Raw genomic sequence first — 25,181 nt, 5'->3', positions numbered from 1 at the left:
TAAATTGAATTGGTCCTACGATTATTGCAAATCGGTCAAAAAAATTCCCAAAGTGAGCCCATAAGAAAAGCATTGGAAATTTTAAATTGTTAAAAAAAATACTTTTAAACAAAAAATTGCAAAGGCAACCACACCAAAAAATCAACCAAAAAATCTTGTGTCTCATACGTTAGGGACTTATTCCTACAACGATTATAAGTTGGTTTTAAAAAAATCCAAAGATAGGCCCATAAGAAAAGCATTGGAAATTTAAAAAAATTATAAAAAATACTTTCAATCAAAATATGGCAAAATGTTTCGCACCAAAAAATCGGCCAAAAAATCTAGTTTCCGTCAGTGACATTTCATGTTCCCGTGACATTTTTATGTAGGCAAAAAATGGAATATGTTTTAGTCCCATAAGGCTCCAATGTTAATTCGGATCGATATATCTCGAAAACCGGTCGACTTTTTCCAGTTTTCGGACTTTTCTCCCCGATGAATATTTTTTCTCCACCCACTGCGAAAATTTCGTCTTCCCAGCACGTCCGGAAGTGGTCGGGAATTTGTATACGTGAATGAGTGAGTGAATCAGTGAGTGTGCTATCTGTCACACATCGGGTTGTATATATTATAGATTCAAGGAAGAAGAAACGAGGCAGTCAGTTCACGGATGTAGATCACTGTGAATAGATAGAGATAGTTCTTGTGTATAGTGTGCAAAGGATAGGAGGTGCTAAGTTTTTTAGGATGTAAGGAGAAAAGTGGTGTAATAAATACTTTATCATGAACGTGACGTTCATTTTAAGAATAGACCAACAAGGAAAGAATGAATCCAGGCATTGAACTGGTTGGAAAAGAAAGTGAAGAAATACTCGGCTCAAATTTACCGACAGTGTGAGAAGTACTGTGTGTTTTCTCTATCACCTAATGGGTTCGAAATTTGTAGACTTAGTGCGAGAAAAACCGTGAGAAATGCGTCTCATCCATAGTATAAAACTAGAATTCCTGTTGTTACGGAAAATAATGCGATTGAAAAGTTAGAAAAATGACGCAAAGAATGGATGAACGTGCAACGGCATAAAGAGAGCGCGAACTACAGTGGATATGAGGAGAAGAGAATCTTTCGTAACAAAACTTGATGATTTGCTTGACATTGCAAGGAGCGGTACCATTGCATTTTTGACGCGCGAGGAGGAAAGTGCAGTTAATCTCTCGGATAAATGTGCTTGGGCTGAAGAAATAAAGTTCTTACGCAAATAAAGAGGAGAACGAAATGCAGTTATTGGTTGAATAGATTTCAATATATTCAAGAAGAAATGAAAATATGTGGTTCTCCGCTCCTTTTGTTGCATTAGCTCCCATCAGTGACCCGCAGTTCCTACAAAGACTTATTAATTACGAAAGTGTTAACCTGGACGTTCATTTTTTTTACCGGAAGGTTTTCAAACCACTTGTGGTTCATGAGTGAGGAGTTGGTATGCCTGTCATTCTTTGACGGATCCATTTCTAGGTGTGAAAAAAACGTGATACGCCGTATGTGGTCTTGTGTAGGAAAATATGATCCACCGAAGAAGGCATTCTATAAACGTAAAGACATGACTAAGGTATCTACACCAAATTTTGTCACCACTAATTCGAGAAAGCCATTCAATGTATTGTAAATATGTATTGCATTCTTTGATGTGAACATGCGAGAATGTGATGAACATACAAGAACGATTTGCAAATTATTCGGGGTCATTAAGTGGGAAATGATTGTGCAGTGAGAGGAGTGAAACTAATTCAAGATTTTTAGGCAGTCACGTTGAAGGAAGAGAGCTTTCAAAATTTATTACTAACAATAAATGTGACTTTTCATCGCAATACAACCCTTACGTGCGGAAAGGCACTTAAATTGCCAAGTATGGGATGTCAGTGAAAAATTAGAAATACAATGAAAATCTATTTTATTTTGGTTAATGTACTGAAATTCATGGGCAGAGTGAAAATAAATTGATCTCTTGGATTGGAAGTATTGTTATGGCAATTAAATTCTTTCTAAGCTAAGCACATTCCTTCAGAGGCTATATCTTGACATCAGGAGCAAAGTCTTTGCCGAGGGAGGGGAGGGGGTTGAGGGGAAGTCTCTAGTAAGTGGTGCGGGACATACCTCAGCGGTACCGCGGTTCGGGGTGGCGCCCTAGGGGGGGGATTGCATTACGACGGACGATATCTCCTAAACGCTTAGAGATAGGTTAAAACAAACATAAAATCGGCCCAAAAGGGCTTTACTTTTACGTTTTACATAGAAATAGCGCTTTTGCGGTCCCAAAAAACTCAATTGAGGGTCCTTAGTACTTAGGGCCCTTGGGGCACGGGTTGCCGTTATTTAAAAGTAACCAAATTTTAACACGTGAATATAAACACCATTTGGATCATTTTGAGACCAGGAAAACATAACTTTTCGCAATTCTGAAAAATAAGGGCCGGCCTACTCACCATATACGAGCTCCGCTGGGGTGGCTTGAATATCCTCCTTCTGTGCAGATCGGAAACCCAAGAGTATCGCCGGCAGTACATCCACCCACTGCTGCGTGTTGTGGCAGCAGATGGCAGATTTTAATTGTCGGTGGAAGCGCTCCACTATCCCGTTTGCTGCTGAATTATATGCTGATGTCCTCAAGTGGACTGCACCGGCTATATTAGAGAGCTGGTGGAAAAGAGCGCTCTCAAATTGCCTGCCCTGGTCCACTGTGATTCCCTGAGGCATGCTGAAGCATGACAACCAATTGCGAAGGAAGGCATGTGCCATGGTTTTGCTGGAGATGTCCTCCACAGGAATGGCTTCAGGCCACCATGTAAAGCAGTCTACACATGTTAGGCAGTAGCCATAACCACGGGGAGAGGACCAATTAGATCAATATGGACATGTTCAAATCTCCTTCCTAGCGGAGTGAAATCAGAAAGGGATGATGAGATGTGCCGTGTTATTTTGGATCGCTCGCAGATGCACGAACGAGCCCAATGACGGCAATCTTTGTTTATTGATGGCCACATAAAATGAGTAGTCACTAATTTGGTGGTGGCTCTCACTCCAGGGTGTGCAAGGTTATGGATTGAATGGCTTGGTGACGGAAAGCTGGTGTGATATAAGGTCGAACGTTTGAGGTTGATGTATCACGCATTAACTGCACACTGCACCCGGGGATTGGCACTTTCTGCAAGATTAATGATGACTGGGAGTTAAGAAGGGAGGCCAGTTCCTTGTCCATCTCCTGGGAATGGACTAGTGCCTCAAAATCAATAGCATGAGTCACTTCAACTTGGGACAAGGCATCCGCAACAACATTGTCGCCCCCGCTACTTGACCGGTATCAGTTGAAAATTGGCCTATCAAGTCAAGGTAGGGGAATTGCCGGGGTGAGCACTTATCAGACTTTTGATGGAATGCATATATTAAGGGCTTGAGGTCAGTGAATATCATGAAAGTTCGGCCTTCTAACATGTGTTTTAAGTAGCAAACTCCACTGTAAATGGCAAATAGCTCCCTATCATATGGGCTATAATTCTTCTCTGCGCCATTGAGTTTTTTAGAGAAGAAACACAATGGTTTCCAGCCGGTGTCCGTTTTTTGCTGAAGAACTGCTTCCAGGGTAAAATCCGAGGCGTCGGTAAAAAGACCTGGGGGAGGGAGGGATCAAGGTGGGCGAGTAGGGCAAAGTTGGAGTCTTAGCACTTTTGGAACGAGAGACACAATTCAGGCATTCATGTAATCTCATCATTGCCTCGCGCTCCACCGTGCAATAATTCATTAAGTGGTGCCTGTAATGACGCCACGTTGGGTAGAAAAAATCTGTAAAAGTTTACCATACCCAAAAATTGGCGTGATTGCTTTATTGTAACCGGTTCCGGAAATTCTTGGATGACTATAACCTTGTCTTTTAATGGCTTTGTGCCGTCAACACTGACACTTTAACCTAAAAATGTCACTTGAGATACACCAAAAACACACTTAGAAGGATTAATAACAACATTGTATTCACCAAGCCTAAGAAAAAGTTTGCTTAGGTGGCGCTCATGCTCATCCTCGTCTTTAGAGGCGATCAAAATATCATCCAGGTAGGCATCAGTAAAATCGAGGCCTCTGAGCACTTCGTCAACGAACCTTTGAAATGCCTGCTCCGCATTGCAGAGTTCATACGACATGAATGGAAATTCAAAAAGTCCAAAAGGTGTGGTAATGGCGGTTTTGGGGATGTCTTCCTGGTTCACAGGAATTAGATTATGTATATGCCCTTACTAAAGTCTATTGTGGAAATAACTCGGGCACCACTTAGGGAAGAGGAAAAGTCCTCTATATGGGGGATGGGGTAGCAATCTGGTACTGTGCATCTCGAAGAAGGTTGAAATTCAAATAGAGTTTCCCAGCCGTGTTAATTGTAGAGTCTTTCGCAGCGAAAAGTTGATAATCCGTCTGCGTCCGTGGTCCTTTCATGTATGAGCGCAGATACACAGATAGATCCGCTCCAGTGTCCACCAGGAATTACACCTTGGTGCACATATTGGTCATAAAAAGGCGGCTGGAGGTTGGGCAAAGGTCAGCAGCTGCACTTACAACCTGCCCGGGGTGATTTCCTGAACGTAGGTCCAGGGAGGAATGCACTTGTGAGCATCCTTGCCGAAGCACCAGTGGTACCAGCAGACCTTAGGGTCACGTTGATCTCCACAACACTATTCCATAGAATATACATAGATAAAATAGTTCATAGTAAAGGGTTTTCATAGCATCTAAAGTAATGGTGTGCTGCAAAATAGATACCCAAAAAATTACAGAATTCAATTTTTTACATAGATTATGGTATGGACATCCAACTTTAACACAAAATCAACATGCCCTCCAAGAAATTTAACTCTGTTTACAACTTAAATTAAAAAAGAAGAACTTTGTGCTTTCACATTAATATTTATTCACGACCATGGTTTCAACGTTAGACGTCATCATCAGGTGAACTCTACAGAGGTCCATCACATCCTTTTATACCAGGCTAGGAGGGGTAGGGAGGAAGGTAATTAGGTTGAACGGATTGGTCAACAGAGAAGTTTTTTCCCCCTCCCTCTTCTCTGTTGACCAATCCGTTCAACCTAACCTAATTACCTTCCTCCCTACCCCTCCTAGCCTGGTATAAAAGGATGTGATGGACCTCTGTAGAGTTCACCTGATGATGACGTCTAACGTTGAAACCATGGTCGTGAATAAATATTAATGTGAAAGCACAAAGTTCTTCTTTTTTAATTTAATTATGAATCGCTTTCACCAAGTTACGCCTCAATCAATCAACTGTTTACAACATTAAGGTCAGCAAAATTGGAGGCTGTGTAAATCAATTAACATATCCTGTTCATTGCTTTCGAGTTGAAATTCAGTGAATTGTGACTTTTGATTTTTCAACATAAAATCAATACTGTTGCACCAGCTTCTTCTGTAATGCGGGTACACAATGCATTTGGTTCAATGGTGGCATTGTACTGTCCAAAATTTTGCTATTTAAGCGGTAGCCATTTTTAATTGATGAGCAAACTGTCATTAGGACTTCATATACTCTTGATTTGAATATTCAGGCTCAGCGTCAAGATACTCGTTGCTATTAAGGTTTCAACATGGATTCCATTTGAAGGTACCATGGGGATTTTATATTTATATTCATCATATAGCCCATTACCCAAAGTAATTGTGTTAAATTTTTAGGTCTTCTGGTTTCAGACGACCTTAAATGGACACCACTCATTGAAGCCATCATGAATCGAGTTAGCACTGGTATTTTTATGCTTAGAAGGCTGGCTCCATTTCTATCTCTTTGTACCCTCAAACTTATTTACCATGCTAATGTTCTTGCTCATATATCGTATGGTATTATGTTCTGTGGAATTTCAAACCATGCAAAAAAATTATTTTCTCAAGCATTGAATGCTATGGTTCAAGTGCCTAAGAGGACTCCTGGTAAACCGATCTTTTTGGACCTTAAAATATTAACACTTCCTTCCATATTTATCTTGAACTGTGCCACTTTTGTTAAAATGCATCCTGAGCATTTTTCAAGGAATCATGAATTGCATGACTGCCACACTCGCTCAAAGTGTGACGTTCACCTCAAAAGTCACCATCTATCTCTAGCTCTCAAGGGACCTCATCTCACTCCATCCATTATCTTTAATAAACTTCCGTCTGAACAGGAGATGGCAGTTGCCCCCCCAAGAAAGCAAAAATCGCTTAAGTCTTGAAGGAAAATCAGGACTAGGATTGAATAATTGTGGTTATAGTATGATATTAGTATAAGACATGTAACTAAAATAATTTTTTTAAGCAAATAATTTAAAAATAATGAAGTGCTGTAATAGTTTCCTTAAAATGTTGGTTTCATTCACCTTTTCCACGATTAAATGTTACAACTTGAACAACGATGGCTTGCCCCCCCTAGTTTTGATCCTGGGTACGACTTTGGTACCTCTGCCATTGCTTTACGCAATATTTCCATATGGATTCATATGATCATTCCATCATGGATTTTTCATGTAATGCACATAAAATCAATGTTGATTTCATGATATCTGCTCTGTGTTTGGGATATATCACCAATGGTTTTTAAAAATAGATTGAAAATCTTGCTATATAGCAAATGTAATTATAGTGTGCAGGAATTTTTTACAGTAGTCTGTAATCTGTGTTTTACTGCAATTCTTTTATGTCTCTGCCAATGTAACCTGTATTTTATTTGACGAAACCCATGGAACATTGTATCCCTACGGTGTTAATAATTTAATTAGTTGGATGCAAGATGGTCAAAGTAAAGTAAACATGTATCTATACGACGATGGATTTGACTGCTGGCAGTAAAATGTTACTAGCAGTAATTTGTAAACTGGCTGTCATTGAATACCACCTAAAGAATGTTTTCTATAAGCACAACCACCATTTTCTGTGCCACAATATGCACCTGGGAGGTGAAAACCTTATTCAGAAAACCTAGTCAGAAATTCATCCTGGAGGAAGATGGTGAGGTGGTATAGATGCATGGTACCATACCTGACAGGCAATTGGGAATTTGTTCAAATCCCAGCTACGTCAAATGAATTTTTCATGACAAATTTCACAAATGGAATTCAATAATCAATAAAATTTCGATGCTCAGTGAAGGCTTCAGCCATTTTCTATGGGGTGCATCGTTTCAAAAAATAAAATATTGTTGTCATTGGATCAATATATTTATTAGCAAAATAGCATAAAATACCGTTTCATCCATATTGCCATTCAATAATTTCCTTGTAAAATTCAGAGGTCCATTTCATAAATACAATCAATAATGAAAATACACATCTCAGGGTTCACCATGATAGGAAAGTTGAAATCAATCATTACAACATGTAGAATGCACAAATAAACACATAATATTCGGTACTTGTGTATGCCATGTGATCATACCATATCAGATGTAATTCCTATGGCATCATGATATGTATTCACAGTATACAACTGCACCTTCAGAGTAATCAATACATGCCCCTATGAATGTATATTATTGATTAATACTGCAGTAAAACACAAATCAGTCATAATGTCTCAGTCTGCAATTAAGACCAGGTGTAAATAATGACAATTGTTTTGAGGGTGATGATACACCTCATTTGAATGGTGCCACAGGGTATGCAGTACTTTTCAACAAAAAGGGCCTCTTGAAAACCTTAGGAAAGTTGTGTTACGTGAAAATGTATTTTGTCATTTTTACTTCATTTTACAAGCAAAATTAGGATTATGAATTGCTTTCTGATATTTAACTTGTTGTGCGTGTTTACACACATCAAAGCCCTAGATGTTGAAAAACCCTCCCAGGTATAGTATTCGGACCCATGACATCAGGATTATCAGGCGAGCGACTCTACATCCCACCACCACAAGAAAATGTGAAATATGTAAAGGTATTCCATGTATATTAAAATGGCTATGCAAACATTTGGAAAACTGTAAAACCTATAGAAATAACCACATTTCTATATTCCCATGGATTATAAAGAGAAGTGAAAGTCCCCACTGAATCCACCTCCAGTCAGGATCTCACGTGAACAATGATAAAATCCCTTTTTGGTTAATTTATAACACACTAGAAATACTATAATGTCAACCCAATAAAACACAAGGCACTTGAACGCTACCAAAAAGTTGCATTGGACATAGCCTGTATTTTCCAGGCAGATAAAAGAGGAACTAGGTACACATATAAGATCACAGTTAATTTCCTTTGATAGTCTATGTCATATACAAAAACGTTGCCAATGAATGCAAGAAAAAGAGCTGAACAAGACACTGCAGTGAACAAATTAATACAGAAAACAACTGGTCTCAGTCTTCATCAGAAAAATAAATTACAGACAAATGTTTCCACAATAGTGATTCTTGAGTTTTGAACATTACACTTTTACCCTGAGTATAATTTTTGATTAGGCTTGAGTTAGTCTGTCTACTCACTAGGAGAGAGCAGCGCTAACATTGACAATCAGATGGTGATCACAAATTGAGATATTATGAATTACATATTATATAGGCACATAATACACCCCTTGAGGCCACTATTTCCTTAGAATTACATGAAATCTCATTAACTTTAATCAAATATCAACCCGCTGTAGTACTCAAATTTACATTATCATTGATACCTTTATCTTCAACTTTCATGTCACATACATTTTTCATGAGCCATAAATGACATGAAGTTACAACTTACTGCCCAAAAATATGAGGTAAATTTTGTAGCTCATGGCAATGCCAAAAAATAATAATTAAGAGCTTTCTATCATTACAACAATTTTTTGCAAATGAAAAATACTAATTTTTATTTCATTTTGTGGCTTATTGCATAAAATGTTATAAGTTCATAATATCAGCTCCACATAGCTATCAACCATAATTAATTACAGGATTTTTTAAGCTTTTGTCACCATAAAGTGAATTTTTAGCTTCAGTAGATAAAATGTAAGCACGCTAAAGACAAAATTAGGAAAACATAAGTATCCACTCAGTGTAACTGTGATATGTTTGAAGCAGCTAGTAAATTGTTTTCACATTCTCAGAAAATAAAACGCAAAAGAATATTCAACACAAGCAAAAAATATTATTGCTATGATACAGCTATATGACTGAAGAGGTCAAGGTTGGGGTGCAGACCTGCATCTGCCACTAGCAAAGCAATGTCAACTGGGAAAGCTATTCACATTATTGGTTGCAATCAAGAAAAACCACTTCAAAGACACAAGGCGGAAAATGGTCCTCTGCTTTTCAATGTTAGCATTCACCCTACATACTGATATCAATGTGTTATTCCATCTTCAAGGAAGTGTATGCTATGTGGCCAGCTAAAACAGCCTGAAGTTAAATGCTATCAAAAATACACACACTATGTATATATCTCCAACATTCTCAATTAAATTCATGCAGGTATCATTTTTCAAGACCCTTCCTCTGGAGCATTAAATGGTTTAAAGGATGTTTTCTTAAAGTATTTTCCCTCATCTGTCTCCTGTACTATAACAACAACTGGCACTTTGTTGTCATAATACAGGTACTTTTTACAATTTACATCAATTTGCAATCTTGTACTCTCTTCATCTACTGTTCTTCTAATTGTTCTAAAATAATCTTGGAGAGTCAGCCTTTCATCAAGATCAATGACAAAACAACGATAAAATTGAACAAGGGCTTCGGCACATGTACGAAATTTAACACTTCCTAGTTCGTTGAGAAACATGACATCTGTATTGTGTTTATCAAACTCGCTTAAAAGATCTGCATTTGAAAATTCAATCTCTTTGTTAATCTGGCTCAAAAACTCCTCTTCGACACACTCTGAATTTTGAACTTTCCATTTATTGTTGAAAATATCTTCGTTATAATCATCACCAAAACATGATTTTGCTTGAATCTTGTTATCTTCATATTTTCTAATTTTCGTTTTCAGCAACCTTTTTTTGTAGAGTAAAAGAAACTCATAGTAATTAATGAAAGTCTTCTTTGTTCGGCATCCTCTATCTTTCGCAAACTTTTCTGCTTGGGATAACATGGATACCATTTCTTCTTTTGTCTTACCTTCATCTTGTCCAGGGTCACAATATCTGGAGAACACTTCACTTAGTTTAGACACGAGGTCATCATTCAGCTCCAAGACTATATTATCATCAATAATGATTGAGTTCCTTTGTATTTCTGATGTCACTTCCTTCATAAGCCTCATTGTTTCCCGAGATAACAGCAAAATGCAACTTGAGTTCACCTTGGGTGCATGAAAGAAATTTCCTCCTGCATTGTAGTTAATGCGATAGTTAATTCCAGCTTTTGTGTCAAAAAACATCTGCCCTTTCGCAATAAGGAATCCACTTTCATTGAATTTTATCCCTTTGTCAAACTTTGTCTGTCCTTTGATGACTAATCTAAATAACTCATCTTTTGATCCAATATTGGTGATACCTTTAATTAACCTGGCATTGCCTTCCATCGTTGGAACCTCACCCACAGTTTCCCTGTTTAATCTCCTCCAAGCTTTCATCCTCCTTTTACTGTCTATACCAGCAACAAAATCGCTCTTAATCCCATCCTGCACATCTTTAACTATTGTATTTGCAGTTTTTATATTAACAGCAGCATTGTAAAAAAAGAAAATAGAAGCTGACCACTGAAATACATCAAGTGCAGTCAATTCACCCCTCTGTTTCCTCTCCACCAGGTATGCCAAGCCATTAACAATGCCTAGGCCATTGACTGACAAGGAGCCAAAATTTAAAAAATTTATGATACATTTACTTGTGGTTCCAAGCAGGCCACCTCTTGCTGCCACAGCTGCTGCTCCAGTAACAGCCACTGCACTTCCTATGCCGAAGGCACCACCAAGGACAGAGAGCCAACAATTTCGAGCCTCACTATCACGAGGTGAGATGGTTTGCTTATGAGTTCGCCGATCATGCAAATGTTGAGAACCCCGAAATAATCCGTACACTCCAGACACAGCAAGGCCTATTGAAGATGCTATTGCCAATGGGGCAGCAACAGGGATTGCTAACCCTGCCAGCCCCACACCTGTTGCAACAAGACCAACTCCAGAAGTAGTCTTATCAAGTACACCACATACTCTTGCTCCTGTATTGCAAGCTGGCGATGTGGAGAATTCAAGCAATACCTCATCCCTATCATTTGATTGATACGTGCCATTTAAAGGATAGCAAAGTAAACTTTTGGGTAATTTGTTATTACTTTTGAAATCCAACCAATTTTTGTAAGTACGACCAAGTGAATCTAAAAATACAGCATCATCACCACTGCGAACTTTAATAATGGGAATAGGAAATTTGTTTTCATGACTCTTTCCCACAATAAACAAAAATGCGACATATAAATCTTTTGTACCACTCTTTTCATACACTATTTTACATATGCGATCTATTTCTTTTTTTTGGTCTCCATCATAGCCAAGATCTTTTTCATCATCACATGATATTGATGGTTCACCATATAACGCAAAGCCAACTTTTTTCTGCAGGGCCCATCTTTCATTATCTTTGATGTAATCCCAAATCCTATCTCCAAGTTTCTCATAAAGCTCCTGCTGGAAATTAGTAGCTTCTTTCTTCCAATCCACAATGTCAGGAGAGTTCCAGTTCACCATGATGCATTACGTACGTCTGGAATATTTCAAGGATAATCCTTTTATTAAATAGCACATACTAAATTTTATAGCATTTCTAACTGCATTCCTACAAAAAGTATGTATTCACCACATGTGAGGATTGGACTTGAGGATGATCAAAGATGCCTTATACATATTTTATAAATATAAAATTGAAAATGTCATTATATGAGCTAAAATTACTTAGTTTGGTAGGGCATATGAACCAAAAGACCTTCCCATCTTGTGTCACAGTCTTTGAGGATTCAATTTTGGTAGGAACACTTATCTAGCTATAATTTGATCAATTTAGCTATGTTGTACAGAGGACTCATTTATCCATACTCGTTTATTTAGATCTTATGCTAGTGCTATTCACTCACTCAGAGCTAAAACTCATTCTATGGTTTGTGTAGGCAAAGGTGGAGCTCCCCCAGTACAAGCCACAGGTTCACTATTTTCATTTTTAGGAGGGAAATTCCTTCCTTGAACCACAAAACACTGACAGGATTTTTGTTGTGAACGTCCATTAAACCCAATATTAAAACCTGCGTACTTGAGGCAGAAGCTAAACCCTCTACCCACTAGGCTATCTCATTCTACCTGAAGTGATATTAAAGAAAGATTAATCTACCATGAGAGAAAATATCTTTTTAAGGGTCAAGGGGGGTCAAATTCATGCTCATTTTATTAATAATAATAATAAATTTATTAACCTTCAATTTTACAAGGCAAGTCAATATTAATGATCAAGTACATAAAAGGTAATAGTAAGGTACGCAGTAATTGGAGTAGTCAACTAGAATATGTTATAGAATATGTTAAACTTACATGGAGCATTTTATGAATCATATATGCAAGCCTCCCCCCCCAAATTCTACTTGCTTCTTCAATTCACAATGAGACCCACTCCCTTTCATTCCATCAAATAGTCCTAGGTCATTCTTTTCCTTTCCCTCTTTCCTTGCATTCTACCCTGTACAAAGGTTTTTAATATCTCCTTCCCAGTCCCTAGTACTCACTCCATCCAAACTGATAGTATCCTGGAAATTTCCTTTCCTCCCACACACGTATATGCTCATCTACCTCTGGGTCCACTTCATCTACTCTATTCTCCTACACACCAACATCTTGAAGGCCTACATTATTTTCTCGTCCTCCTCCCATAGGGTCCATATTTCTGCAACATATACATAGTGCTACACTCCAGATCAAATTTTTCACTAGGGTTTTGTTTAATTTCTCACACAATGATCCTCTAATAAGCTCTTTCCCTATTGGTAACATTATTCTCTTACTGATGCCCATACTGCTGCATCTCTTTTTCACGAAATCAACAGTATGTGGGGGCATACATTCACATGATTGCTTATGTGTTTCCTACTCTACTAGCCAGTAGCATACACTATAGTGAGATAATGTACGCTCCAATATTGTTTAATACCATAAGTATAAGCTTACCTCTCCTCTACATCATATGATTTCTGTGTGTCCTGAAAAAGATGCCATTTTTTTCCATCGACCAAGAATAAGAATTTTTTGAGTAAAAGGTATGCCGGACTCATGACTTTTTCTCTCAGGATCTTTGCTCATACATTAATGATTACTTTAAACTGAAGCATGAGTCTGTATTCACATGTCCTTTCCCTGTAGATGCTGACAATGAAAAATGGTACAAGCGAGCTTTTTTCTTTGGAAACTTTATTTTTTGCAGCTGAAATACTTCATGCAGTGAATAGTTAATGATAATCGTGGGATCATTACGGGCTAATTAGCTCCAGAAAAATCATGACTTTTCATTATACAGGAATGGAGTTATGGATGAAAATAAAAATCACCATGCGTTGCACTTTGCGGCTCTTTGTGGGTCACGCTCAAATTTCAATTGCTCATATTTCATGAACAATTGACAATTGGAGGCTAAATTTGTACACAATCTCTGATCATACCAGAATGTATGACCATGGCAAGTTTCATGAAAATCCGAGTCGGAGGGTTTCATTTGGTCAAAATATTGGTTGATTTGCCATGGAATGACCAGAGTAGCAACAATACGATTGTGCAATCTCATTCATTTCGAGATTAGCTCAGTAACTAAGGAGTGGTGAACCCATGTTTATGGACAAAAAATGCTTATAATTGTCTCCCCTGCCACCTCCAGAAGTATTGCAAATTCCTCCTGAAACACCCTACACAGGTGGCAGCTGGTGAAAAAAATGGCCTCAATTGGTCAAAGGAAATGTATCTTGTCATGACCACAGACTATGCGGCAGCCAAAAATGCACTTCTGTAGAGAGCCTTATTTAATCTGTGATTATTTTATCAAAAGATGTAGCCATGGACCGTGACTTTCAGCGGTGATGTCTGCGATTACACCCAGCTGAATACTCTTATCTATTGACCTCATTGTGTTGAATTTACAATGTTAAAATCAAGTTGAATTCCAAGTTTGTAGATTGATCAGAGATGACGCTGCGATGCCACTTTTGTGGTTATGTATGTTACTAATGGAGTCAACAAAAAGAGGGAACCAAAAGAAAAGAAAAATACTAGCATCTGCAGCTTAAAAAAGTTATCGTATTGTTTTTCAAACAAATTAATGTGTTCTAGAATATTAATTTCAATAGATTATGGATGCAGCACACCAAGCTCACGCTAGTTGCTTTAAAATACTAAGGGAGTTGCAAGCAAGATTGCGATAATTACGTCGAGATAAAGTTTTCTGTGAAGTCTCGTTAATTCAGCATTCTTCAAGAATGGAATTGGCGAAGCACATCAAACCCCTGGCTGGAGAGGCAGGCTGGCTAATTTGGAAGAGGAAATTGCAGGACTTGTTAGATTACCACAAAGGAGCCCTAGATGTAATTGATGGAAAATTGGTGAAACCTGAGCCTCTGTCGCCCAATGCTACGGAAGATGAAATCAAAGAGCACAAGAAGGAAGCGAAATCCATAAGGCATATAGCTAATCGAAGTCAATCATTTCAAGTTCAGTGACTGATGTAATTTATGAGAAAATCATGAATAAAGAAACAGCGCAAGAGGCATAGGAGGCATTAAAGTCAAATTTTGAGGTGTCATCCAACAACCAGTTGTTCAAAATATGCACTGAGTTTTTTTCATTTACCTGGATTTTGATGAGGATGTTTTGACTCATGCCACGAGGTTAAAAAATTTGTGGTTCGAGCAAAGTAATGGCTTGAAAGCCAAAAATGAAAATATGCTGCCAGACCTGATTTTAGTAAGTTAAGTCTTGCAAATTTTACTGGGAGAATACGAGAATTTCAGACCCAGCTGGATAAATTTGTCGAAAGATGAAGAAAAGACTTTTGAAGAGCTGACCAGCCAGTTGTGTATGTACAAGCAAAATTTTGGGAAGAACGTTAGCACTAGGGGAGACATTGCAGGAGAAGCAATATTAGTGAAGAGCAGACAACCAAGGTCCAGTCAAGGTTTAAAGAGGTCAAAAGAAAATGACACTTGTAACTACTACAAGAAGAAAGGGCATTGTGTGATTTCACGCAAGAAGTGGATTGCTAATGGACAACCAAAGAAGATCGCTCCTCAGAGCAACACTGTGGACAACAATGTCGCTGTGGGTGTTATTACTGAAGATGTGTTTCAAATCAAGACTGTTTTATCAGGATGGTGGATCGACAATGGAACAATGAAGCATATGGCGCATTGTCCCGATCTGTTTGTTGAGTTCCAGGAGTTTCAAAGGCTGCAGGAAATGAAGTTCTCAAGGCCATCGGGAAAGGCACCATTGAAATTTTATCTTTCACTGAAGAAAAGACCTTGAAGATGACTCTAAGGCCCGTATCATAAAAGTCCCCTCGAAGTTGAAGTTGAGGATGGCCTCGTTTGAAGCCGGCCTAGCACGACGAGGAGATCCCTCGACCGCGTCATATCATAAAAGTCTCCTCCAGCTCGGCTCATAGGAGGAGGGGTTTGAGCCAGCGGAAATGACGCATTGTTGAGGACGATGTTTCTGGTTTCAGAGTTGACAGTCTTCCAGCATTGTTCCATTGTTCATTTTTTTGAATTGTATTTGCGCAGACATGCACAGTAGCGATATACCGAATGCGGCCGGGGATATACCTGCCAATATCAACAATAGAAACAGAAATGGCTAACAAGGGGAATACACGACCTTCGGGTGGCCGATTGAGCTCAAATTTTCTGATTCGGTAGATCACGGCTATCAACTAAATATGCCAAAGCAAGGCGACGCACTTCTCATAACTCTTCGAGAAAAAAGCGATTAAAAATCGTAAGAAACGGGTCTGACAGGTGCAGAACTTTCCACATCAGGGAAAGATGATGAGGCACCAGGATTTCCTTACAGTTGGAGCTCTGATGTATTTGACGCTTGGCACAAGACCAGATTTGGCTTACAGAGTCAGATTCTTTTTAAGGACAATCAAAAATCCAACTAAACCAGATGTGGTAAGAGTCAAGAGAGTTTTCAGATACATAGAAGGGACATTGGATCTGGGGATAGTCTATCGAAGCAATGTAGATGAGGGTTTTCTGGATATCTACAAAGATGCAGATTTAGGAGGATGCACTTCAATGGGTTGCTCAACCTCTGGAGTCATCATTAGGTATGCAGGAGGGGCGATTTCATGGATGAACCAACGACAAGCTGTCGTAGCAACTTCAACTACTGAAGCAGAGATCATCGCAGCAAATGAAGGAGCTAAAGAAGCATTTTGGCTTAGAAGACTGTTCAGAGGAATAACACAACTTATAAAAGTTCCAGTCAATCAAGTTGACAACTCAGGTGAGACTGGCTAAAAACCCAGTTTCATCCCAGGACAAAACATCATTCCATTTCCCACTTTTTCATCAGGGAGAAGATGACAGAAGGCAAGCTTGAAGTTCAACAGATCTCCACAGAACATCAAGTGGCTGATATCATGACGAAGCCATTGCCAAAGAAACGTCTGAAGATCTAGTGTGTGAAAACAGGACTAATGTAAAATAGAAAGGACAGTGAGCAATTACTTTGTACTTTTTTTGTCTGAGACAGTAATTGTAAACATGTTGTTAAATTCAACTTTAATCAACAAGGGAAAGTGTTAATGTTATAATGTTAACATCAAGTTGCATTCCAAGTTTGTAGTTTGATCCAGAGATGGCGCTGCAATGCCTTTTTTTGCAGAGTCCTCTAGATTGCTCTCTCAACACTACTCTCTCATCATGTCGAGTCGTCGCATAGGCTTCCACTATGGGAATGACGACGTCCGCCATTGTTAGTCCTAGCAGCCCATTTACCCATAAGGAGATGTGGGCAGATTTCTTCGTTTGTTTGGTATGCAAAGAATGTTGGTAATTTTCGGATAGTTGATGCTAATTCCCGAAACCTTCGGTAACATAAATACACATTTTCTAGGCATGACAACAATGGAAACGGTGAAAATAAAGATAAAACCACGGCAAAGACTAAACGTATTACGACCTGATAGAACCCTTCTTTCAATGGGTTGACAGTCAATTGCGCTTAATAATCACTGAAAATACTATTGTATATTGACAATCATGGACCATCAAAACAGCTTAACACAAGAGCAACTAGTGACTCTGTTTAATTACTCTAGAAGTATTTTGAAAACCATTTTTCAATGTAAAGTAGCAAGGCTGATGCTATAGAAGTAATGAAAAATGGCATAACTGAAAAATTGCCAGAATATAAACAAAGGCAATGTGAAAGAACAGAACTTGTAATGTATAGTTCAATCTTACATTCAAACAAACACGTCAATTTGAGAAGCTACCTCATTTGATAGATGATAAGCATTAACAAAGACTGCGTGCCTATTTTTCAACAACTGTGCTGATTTCTCAAAAAATTATAGATGAATGATAATGCTAACAATTACTTCATTTAAAAATATACATATGTAGTCATATCTCAGCAAAATACCAAGCGCAGGTGACACGTATGGAAGATGAGAAATGACTTACACTACCTAAAGACACTATCATGAGGCATAATAGAAAAAGACAAACTACAAGAGATTTTAGGAGTCCATAACTCAGGGTAATAGGTGCTTATGACATGAATAAAAGCACAAATAAAGACATGCTCAGTATCTCCAGCTCCTAAGACTGCATGTAGCCATCAAAAACACTCAACCCCTCCAAGAAACGAAACCTTGGAATCATCCAGCCATCGACTATGCCAAACATGAATTACACACGGGATTTTTCCAAGGAACACTATTGAGATACCACACGTCAATGATTTTGGTTTCATGCAAAAAATTTGTATGAAACGATATACGATAAATAGAATATGAGAGGTCTCCTCTTTGGTGTAATAGGCTTAGGATAATTCGTGACGTCGAAAATCGTCGGAACATCAGTAGGCTTTTAATTTATTCCAGCCTTCCTTCCGAGCGGATTCAAATTTTGATTCGTATAAGTGCACCTGTGGCTAGGAAAACAAAGATAACTCGCACGAAAATGTTTTCATAATGATTAAATGGCTAAATAATTACGTGCATGTACTGTATGTTGCCTTTCCCTTGGGCTACAACCTTGTCGCGGTGGAAAGGCTTGCGCGTTCCTAATACCCCTAGAGCTGCACTGGCGGGATTAATTCTAAATTATTCCCGGTAGGGCCACCCATGCCAGATAGGTCGAAGGGTAGGAGCCAGACAGAGAAATAGTCCACGTGATGGTGTCACGTGAAAAAAACTGTTGGAATGGAAGTGGGAAACCCTACCAACTATCTCTTCCCTGAAAACATGGAGTACAACCAAATGAGCCTCGGAATCTCATCGACCGGGACCCGTCCGCAAAGGGCGGGTGTCGGGCACGGCAGCGAGGTCGGCAAGGTCCTCGGGGTCGTCAACATGCGAAATCCTTGCAGACACTTATCATCATCACCAGCAGCAATGAAGAGAGAAGAAGGCCAAGAAGATGGAGAAGAAGAAGTCGGCTATAAATGTAGGGATGTGGAATGTGAGAACAATCATGAGGGCATGGAAGTTAGAAAATATGAAAAGGGAAATGGATAAAGGGAGGATAGATATCTTAGGATTATGCGAGGTGAGGTGGAGGAATGGACTATTGGAGTGATGGGTATAGGGTTATATATAGTGGTGGGGGGGTAAGCCAGCGAGGGGTAGCTTTATTAGTATTAAACAGGAAGATAGCTAAGCGTATGGTAGGTATAGATCAGGTAAGCGATAGGATTCTGGTGATAGAAATTGAGGCGCGGCCCACCGACCTTGTGGTGGTCCAAGTTTACATGCCCACTAGCAATCATAGGGAGGAAGAAGTAGATGAGGTGTATGAAAAGCTCGAGGAAATAATTAGAGAAACCCCGGGTAAGAAAAATTTGGTAGTGATGGGGGACTGGAACGCTTTAGTCGGGGAAGGGAGGGATGGAAGCGAAGTAGGAGAATTTGGATTGGGAATACGGTACGACAGGGGAGAGAAAGCAGCAGAATTTTGCAGGAGAAACAAGTTATTCATCACAAACACGTGGTTCAATCATCATGAAGGGCGAAGGTACACATGGAAAAGTCCAAGGGATGTTGGGAGATATCAAATACACTACATTATGGTAAGACAGAGGTTTATGAATAGTGTGAAAAACTCGCGTAGCTTCCCAGCAGCAGATGCAGATTAAGACCACAACCTAGTACTTATAAAATGTAACGTAAGATTCAAAAGACTTGTATACTAAAGTTAGAAAGGCGAAGAAATGGAACGTAGAACACCTGAGGGGAGGATATCAGGAACAAGTGTACATTAGTATACGGGAGACTGGAAGTACACAGACTGAAGAGGAAGGGTGGGATAATATTAAAACGGGAATAGTCAATGCGGCGGAGAAGTCAATTGGCTACGTTGACAGCAGAAGGATAAAGAAGCCTTGGATTACGGAGGGAATGGTAAAAGAAATGGAGGAAAGAAGAAGTGGAAGAACGTGGACACAGATCAGGGCAAAAGAATGTAAAGGGAACTAAATAATCGATTACTACGTGAAACTAAGAGGGCAAGGGAGGATTGGTGGAAAAGACAGTTTGAGGAAATGGAAAAGTTCCAGAGGGATGGAGAAGTAGGCACGTTGTACGCCAAAGTTAAGTCGCTATCGGACGGCAAAACAGGAGAAGCCATGTCTAAAAGTAAGGCTAAAGATGGAAGGATGCTAACCGAGCGAGAAGATGTACAGAGTAGATGGAAAGAATACGTGGAGGATCTCTATGAAGGAAGGAACAGACCGGAGAGATTGACTTTAGAGGATGAAAGTGAAGTGGGGGAGGATAATTTTGGGCCGGGGATATTAGATTCGGAAATAGAGAAAGCACTTCGTGATATGAAGGCTAGTAAAGCAGTGGGCGTGGACAATATCCCGTGTGAGCTTCTGGAGAATCTAGGGAAGGAAGGTAAGAAAAGGTTTTTCAAACTAGTACGCAGGATATATGAGGAGGGATGTTGGCCGTAGGATTTCGTGAAGACGGTTTTAATTCCGCTACCGAAAAAGAAGAAAGCTGTGGAATGTGGAGATTACAGGACTACCACCCTAATATCGCATGCGACGAAAGTGGTGCTGAGGATATTGAACAGACGAATGGAGGCGAGGGCAAACGACTATTTGGGCGAAGATCTGTTTGGTTTTAGGAAAGGGAAGTCAACTCGTGATGCAATAGCGATAATGAGGTCCCTGGTGGAGAGGAACCTAGAATATGACCAGGACGTATATGCCTGTTCCGTGGATTTTGAAGAAGCGTTAGATAGCTTGAACTGGTTAGAGTTCATGGAAATCCTCAAGAGAATAAGTGTATATTGGAGGGATAGACGACTAATTTGTAATCTGCATATGGCCCAGACTGCGCAAGTGTGGGTAGCGGACGGAGAACCTGGGTGGGTAGGCATTGGCCGAGGTGTGAGGCAAGGCTGTCCTCTATCGCCGCGTATGCCTACTTTTTATCGTATGCGCTGAGGAGATGGTGAGAGAAGCGAGGGATGAGTTAGAAGCTGGAGTAAAAGTGGGAGGAATGATGTTCAAATAAGTGAGATTCGCGGATGATCAGGCGTTGATTAGCCAGTCAGCGAGGAGGCTCCAGGTTCTAGTGAATACGTTATACGAGCGTTGCGAGGAGTATGGGATAAGGATTAATCACAAGAAAACTAAGTTTATGCGGTTTTGTAAAGCATCACGAGCGAGGAATGTGAGACTTAAGATAAAGGTGGGTGGTGAATAATTTGAGCAGGTTGAGCAGTTCAACTATTTAGGCAGTACGTTAGAGGTAAACGGATACGGTAGTAAGGACATTAGGAAGAGAATTGCATTAGCAAAGAAGGCGTTCGTGAACAGGAAGGAAATTCTGAGAGGATTGTTATATAAGAGTTTAAAGAAAAGGTTAGTGAAGTTTGATCTGGAGTGTTGCGCTTTACGGTGCGGAAACGTGGACATTGAGGAAAGAAGACGAGATATGATTCGAGGTGTGGGTATGGAGAAGAATGGAGAAGGTGAAATGGACGGAGAGGAAAAGGAACGACGAAGAGCTGGATATGGTTGGCAAGGAGAGGCAGCTTTTAGATGAGATACGGGGGAGACAGAATTTATGGATGGAGCGAATAATTAGCGGAGAGGGGATGTTGAAAATGGTGTTAGAGGGTAGAATGTTGGGGGAACGAGGTAGGGGAAGGAAAAGAATAGGGTTTTTAGAAAAATTGGAAGGAAGTAGGCCTTACAGTGAATTGAAGAAGGCAGCGCTGGAAGGATAGGGAGTCTCCCAAATCACTTCATTAGTACTCCATGGAAACCTACCTTAATCTTAATAATTATAAACTGTATGTTGACTATTATATTAATTAAGGAAGGTTTCGCTGTTTATAAATCGCATGTAATTACAAGGTGTAAAATCCAGCATGAATTCGAATACAATTATCTGCAAACATTCGTTACCAATAACGTAGTTCCAAAAGGGACATACTTAAATATTACATTATTTCAGTAAGTCTTTCATAAAAACTGGCATCATTGATTCCATTGCACGTAAAAGTTCCTCATGGTATTTCAAACGTGAAAGCACTTACCGTATTTTCCGGCGTATAAGACGACTTTCTAGCACCTAAAATCTTTTTTAAAAAGTCGGGGTCGTCTTATACGCCGGGAATGTGGCAGCAAGGAGGAGGGGTGGCCGCACTGAACAAACACTTCACACATTTGCAGAACCCTAACCCTAACCCAGTGCTGAGATCTAATATACCAGGCTTTGTGAACTTCCATGTTAAAAGAGGCCAAGGGAGAACCAAGCAAGACAATTAAACCAACGGTCGGAGGCACTTCAACACAATCAGCAGAGGACAGTTGTGAATGCAATGCATTAACAGGCGCGTGAGCACGGAATATAAATCAGACAACTGGCTTTAACACTGACATACGAAGCAAAAGGCAGTACACTACCTCCCATTCGAAATATGGGCACCACACCCCGAAACACTACGATGGTGCTTCATTTTCACTTTATAAAATTAAAGACATCACACGGATCACGAGAGCTCCTGACTTGCCAAGACAACGAATTCAAAACGTGGTCACGTGGTAATAACGCAGTGACTTGCGAGCTCTCTCTATCGTTTGTTAACTTCCTTGTATCAGACTGCTTTAGGAAAAGTTTAATCCACTTGCACTGTTTTAGCTTTATATGCTTTATGAGGAACTGACTTATGTTTATTAGTGACCGTTTTCATGCTATCATGTCATGCCATGATGTCATAAGCATATTAATTAAAATTTTCTATATTGAAATCAAATCTGATGTTTTTTATTTACCGGTAGTGTGCGTTGGAAAAGGGGTAGTCTTATACGGAGAGTATAGCACGAATTATATATTTTAACAAAAAAGTTGGGGGTCGTCTTATACGCCCAGTCGTCTTATACGCCGGAAAATACGGTATATGGTTACAAGTATAACTTTCACGCGACGAAATAATAACAACTAACCACATTCCATAATGTGAATAGGTTGCGTATTCTGATGTTTATTGTTTGAATTAATCACTTGAATGTATCTCGGGTTACTTGTATTAGTTTTACGACACTATGAACGTTTTAAAACACACTATTGCCACAAATAACCTTATAAACATGAAAAACTCTCAACAATAGCAGGAATTATTATGCACTCTTTTCTGTTTACATTACGTACAATGTAAAACTGAGTACCAAAGGTATTAAACTTTGAAATAAATCACAGTCTTTCATCAACTTAAGCCGAAACTAAGTAAAAACTTGATCTTCATATGAATACTTATCCAATACACTGAATTAAATCAACTTCTAACTCACCTCACAAATTGTGGAAGACGGCTATGGTTGCCACTTATCCATCCCGCAAATTTGTAACCATTTCGCCCTTACCTCAGGATTACAAGGAAAAGCAAAAACACGGAACCCATCCCTGCAACTAATGGAACAGCTTGGTGCAGAAGAACCACCCATCTATCTTATTAATCAATTACAAAAATGGAAAAAACTGCACCTACTTGACGTTACGCCTATGCTAATACACAGCCCACCATTGATGTTTTGACCAACAATGGCGGATTGCGACAACTCAACTTCGTAGTTATTATATAGCAATATAGAGGACTCTGTTTTTTTGTAGTTATGGATGTTGCTAAGGGAGTCAACAAAAAGAGGGAACCTATAAAAGGAAAAGACTAGCATCTGCAGCTAAAAAGAGTTATCGTAACGTTTCTTAAAAAAATTAATGTGTTCAAGAATATTAATTTCAATACGTTGCCCTGATGACTAAGTGTGATTCTTCCATCCCAAACCCTTCCCTCCCTATCCCTACCCTGGAGGCGTTGTTGGGCTACTATCACTGCAGCGCTTCCTTAACCATTTTCCTTCCTCTCCACTCCTCTACTGAGGAGTGCAAGCATAAAAGTTTCCGTCTTGGTTCCCGGCCCTCAGGAGTGAACCCTACAAGCCCACCCTGGGTACCAGTTTCGAATGTATACCCTAATATACTCATTTCTTGTAGAGTGGCTTAGCTATAGAAAAAATTATGATAAAACCTTTTGAATAAATCTGCGGCCACATGGCCAAGGGATAACAGAAATCATTCAGACGGCAAATGGAAGGCCTTCCTGGTAAATTTTCTGTGCATTTTTTCCCTGTAAAATCTGTTTTAGAAGAAGTCAAAATGATGGCTAGTCATTTAAGATCATGACGACATCATCATGAGCCACACAGGATGTCATTTCAAGGGACCGTTTTGATGACATTGTGACTACCTTGCCGTGACTTGAAAATAACATTGGGATGATGTCATAAGAACTTTTCATTCCTCCTTGGGAAGGGATGACTAATGTATCCATGGAAATTTAGTCCTCATTTCGAATGTGCGTCATGCTCAAAGTCTATAAACCAATATTTACTGTCCGTAAGCAGGCTAGTTTTAAAAAGACACAGCTTTCTGTATAATGAATCTGGTTGCCGGTTATATCGTTAACAGCGCCCATGCTTTTATCGAAATGCCAATTTTAGCCGGATATTCACCTAAATTACAACTTAAAACTTATTTCGCATTCTGAACAATCCTTAGGGGTGGGCGAAAACACCAAGTAGAATTAAAATACGATAAACACGGTAGTTGTTCTGATTTCGGTTGGGTAACTTCCGCTCTGCAGCAGCCATCATTAACGACAATACGATCGACGAAAATGTCGAATTATGATGAGGTGCGTTTGGTTGAGGAGAGGAAGATTTACAAATTTTGAGGCATGAGAGGCTTGCAGAACACTTGAGTGGATAGGTAAAGTGTGGACCAGTGCCACGCCGCTTAACAATTGCTAAGCAGAATAGGTTACATTCTAAGGCTACAGAGTCAACTAACCTCTTGTGGCAAACCAGGAAACACCGCAGGCAACGCCGTCTTGAGTGACTTGACCGCTCAGAAAAGGCTCAAGACAAGTAAATTATTTTTCTTAGGAGCATTGCTAGCAAAGATTATATACTGGAGCTGGTAAAGCTGATATAACCGAACGCAGTACTGACACTAGATTGCTAGTGAGAGAATGTGCTTACGGGATACAAGCGTAGCTACTTCACGACTTCACAAGCTGATGGTGCGGAGCGGTGTGTACAGGTGTGTAGATCTCATCAGATCGCTTCGCCCCGGTCCCCGGTGGTACCCGGTGCCCAGGCCCGTGCGTAGAGTTTTAGAGATCGGAGGGAGGGATAACCTTTTTGGCATACCTGACACCAGCGCCACTGTGACGAATACGGCCAACGTCAAACTACTATTCTAAATACACCCTCAACTGTTTTTACTCAATGGAATCCAGCGGTAAAAGGCGATATAAATGAAGTAAAAGCCATAATATAGGTTTACTGTATATTTATAAATTATTACAGGTAAATAAAGTGCAAGTTAATACTAATTATAGCGATAAATTCCAATAAATGCAAAAAAGCGACACAAAGATCGGGCATGTAAACATTTAAATCTATCCATAGAATGCGTAACATATTAAGAATTAT

General features: G+C 39.5%; 1 protein-coding gene across 2 annotated transcripts; it reads right to left on the bottom strand.

The window, feature by feature from the left end:
* Positions 1–7,197: 7,197 nt before the first annotated feature.
* On the bottom strand, positions 7,198–24,777 carry LOC124153620. 2 transcript variants are annotated; one of them, XM_046526902.1, is made up of 3 exons: positions 24,535–24,777; positions 9,469–11,679; positions 7,198–8,740 (listed from the first exon to the last, which is right to left on the bottom strand). In XM_046526902.1, exons 2-3 carry the CDS (start codon positions 11,661–11,663, stop codon positions 8,725–8,727), a joined length of 2,211 nt encoding a protein of 736 aa, XP_046382858.1. In that variant the 5' UTR covers positions 11,664–11,679; positions 24,535–24,777; the 3' UTR covers positions 7,198–8,724. The 2 variants fall into 2 exon arrangements, with proteins under 2 accessions (XP_046382858.1, XP_046382859.1); XM_046526903.1 differs by having other exon boundaries at positions 7,198–11,679.
* Positions 24,778–25,181: the final 404 nt, after the last annotated feature.

The sequence above is a fragment of the Ischnura elegans genome, chromosome 2, assembly GCF_921293095.1.
Source record: "Ischnura elegans chromosome 2, ioIscEleg1.1, whole genome shotgun sequence".
Lineage (NCBI taxonomy): Eukaryota > Metazoa > Arthropoda > Insecta > Odonata > Coenagrionidae > Ischnura > Ischnura elegans.
Note: the sequence above shows the minus strand (reverse complement) of the source record. Positions and strands in the feature narration are given on the sequence as shown.

Excerpts from the sequence above, each read along its gene's own strand:
- LOC124153620 (XM_046526902.1), bottom strand. The coding sequence starts at position 11,663 with ATGGTGAACTGGAACTCTCCTGACATTGTGGATTGGAAGAAAGAAGCT.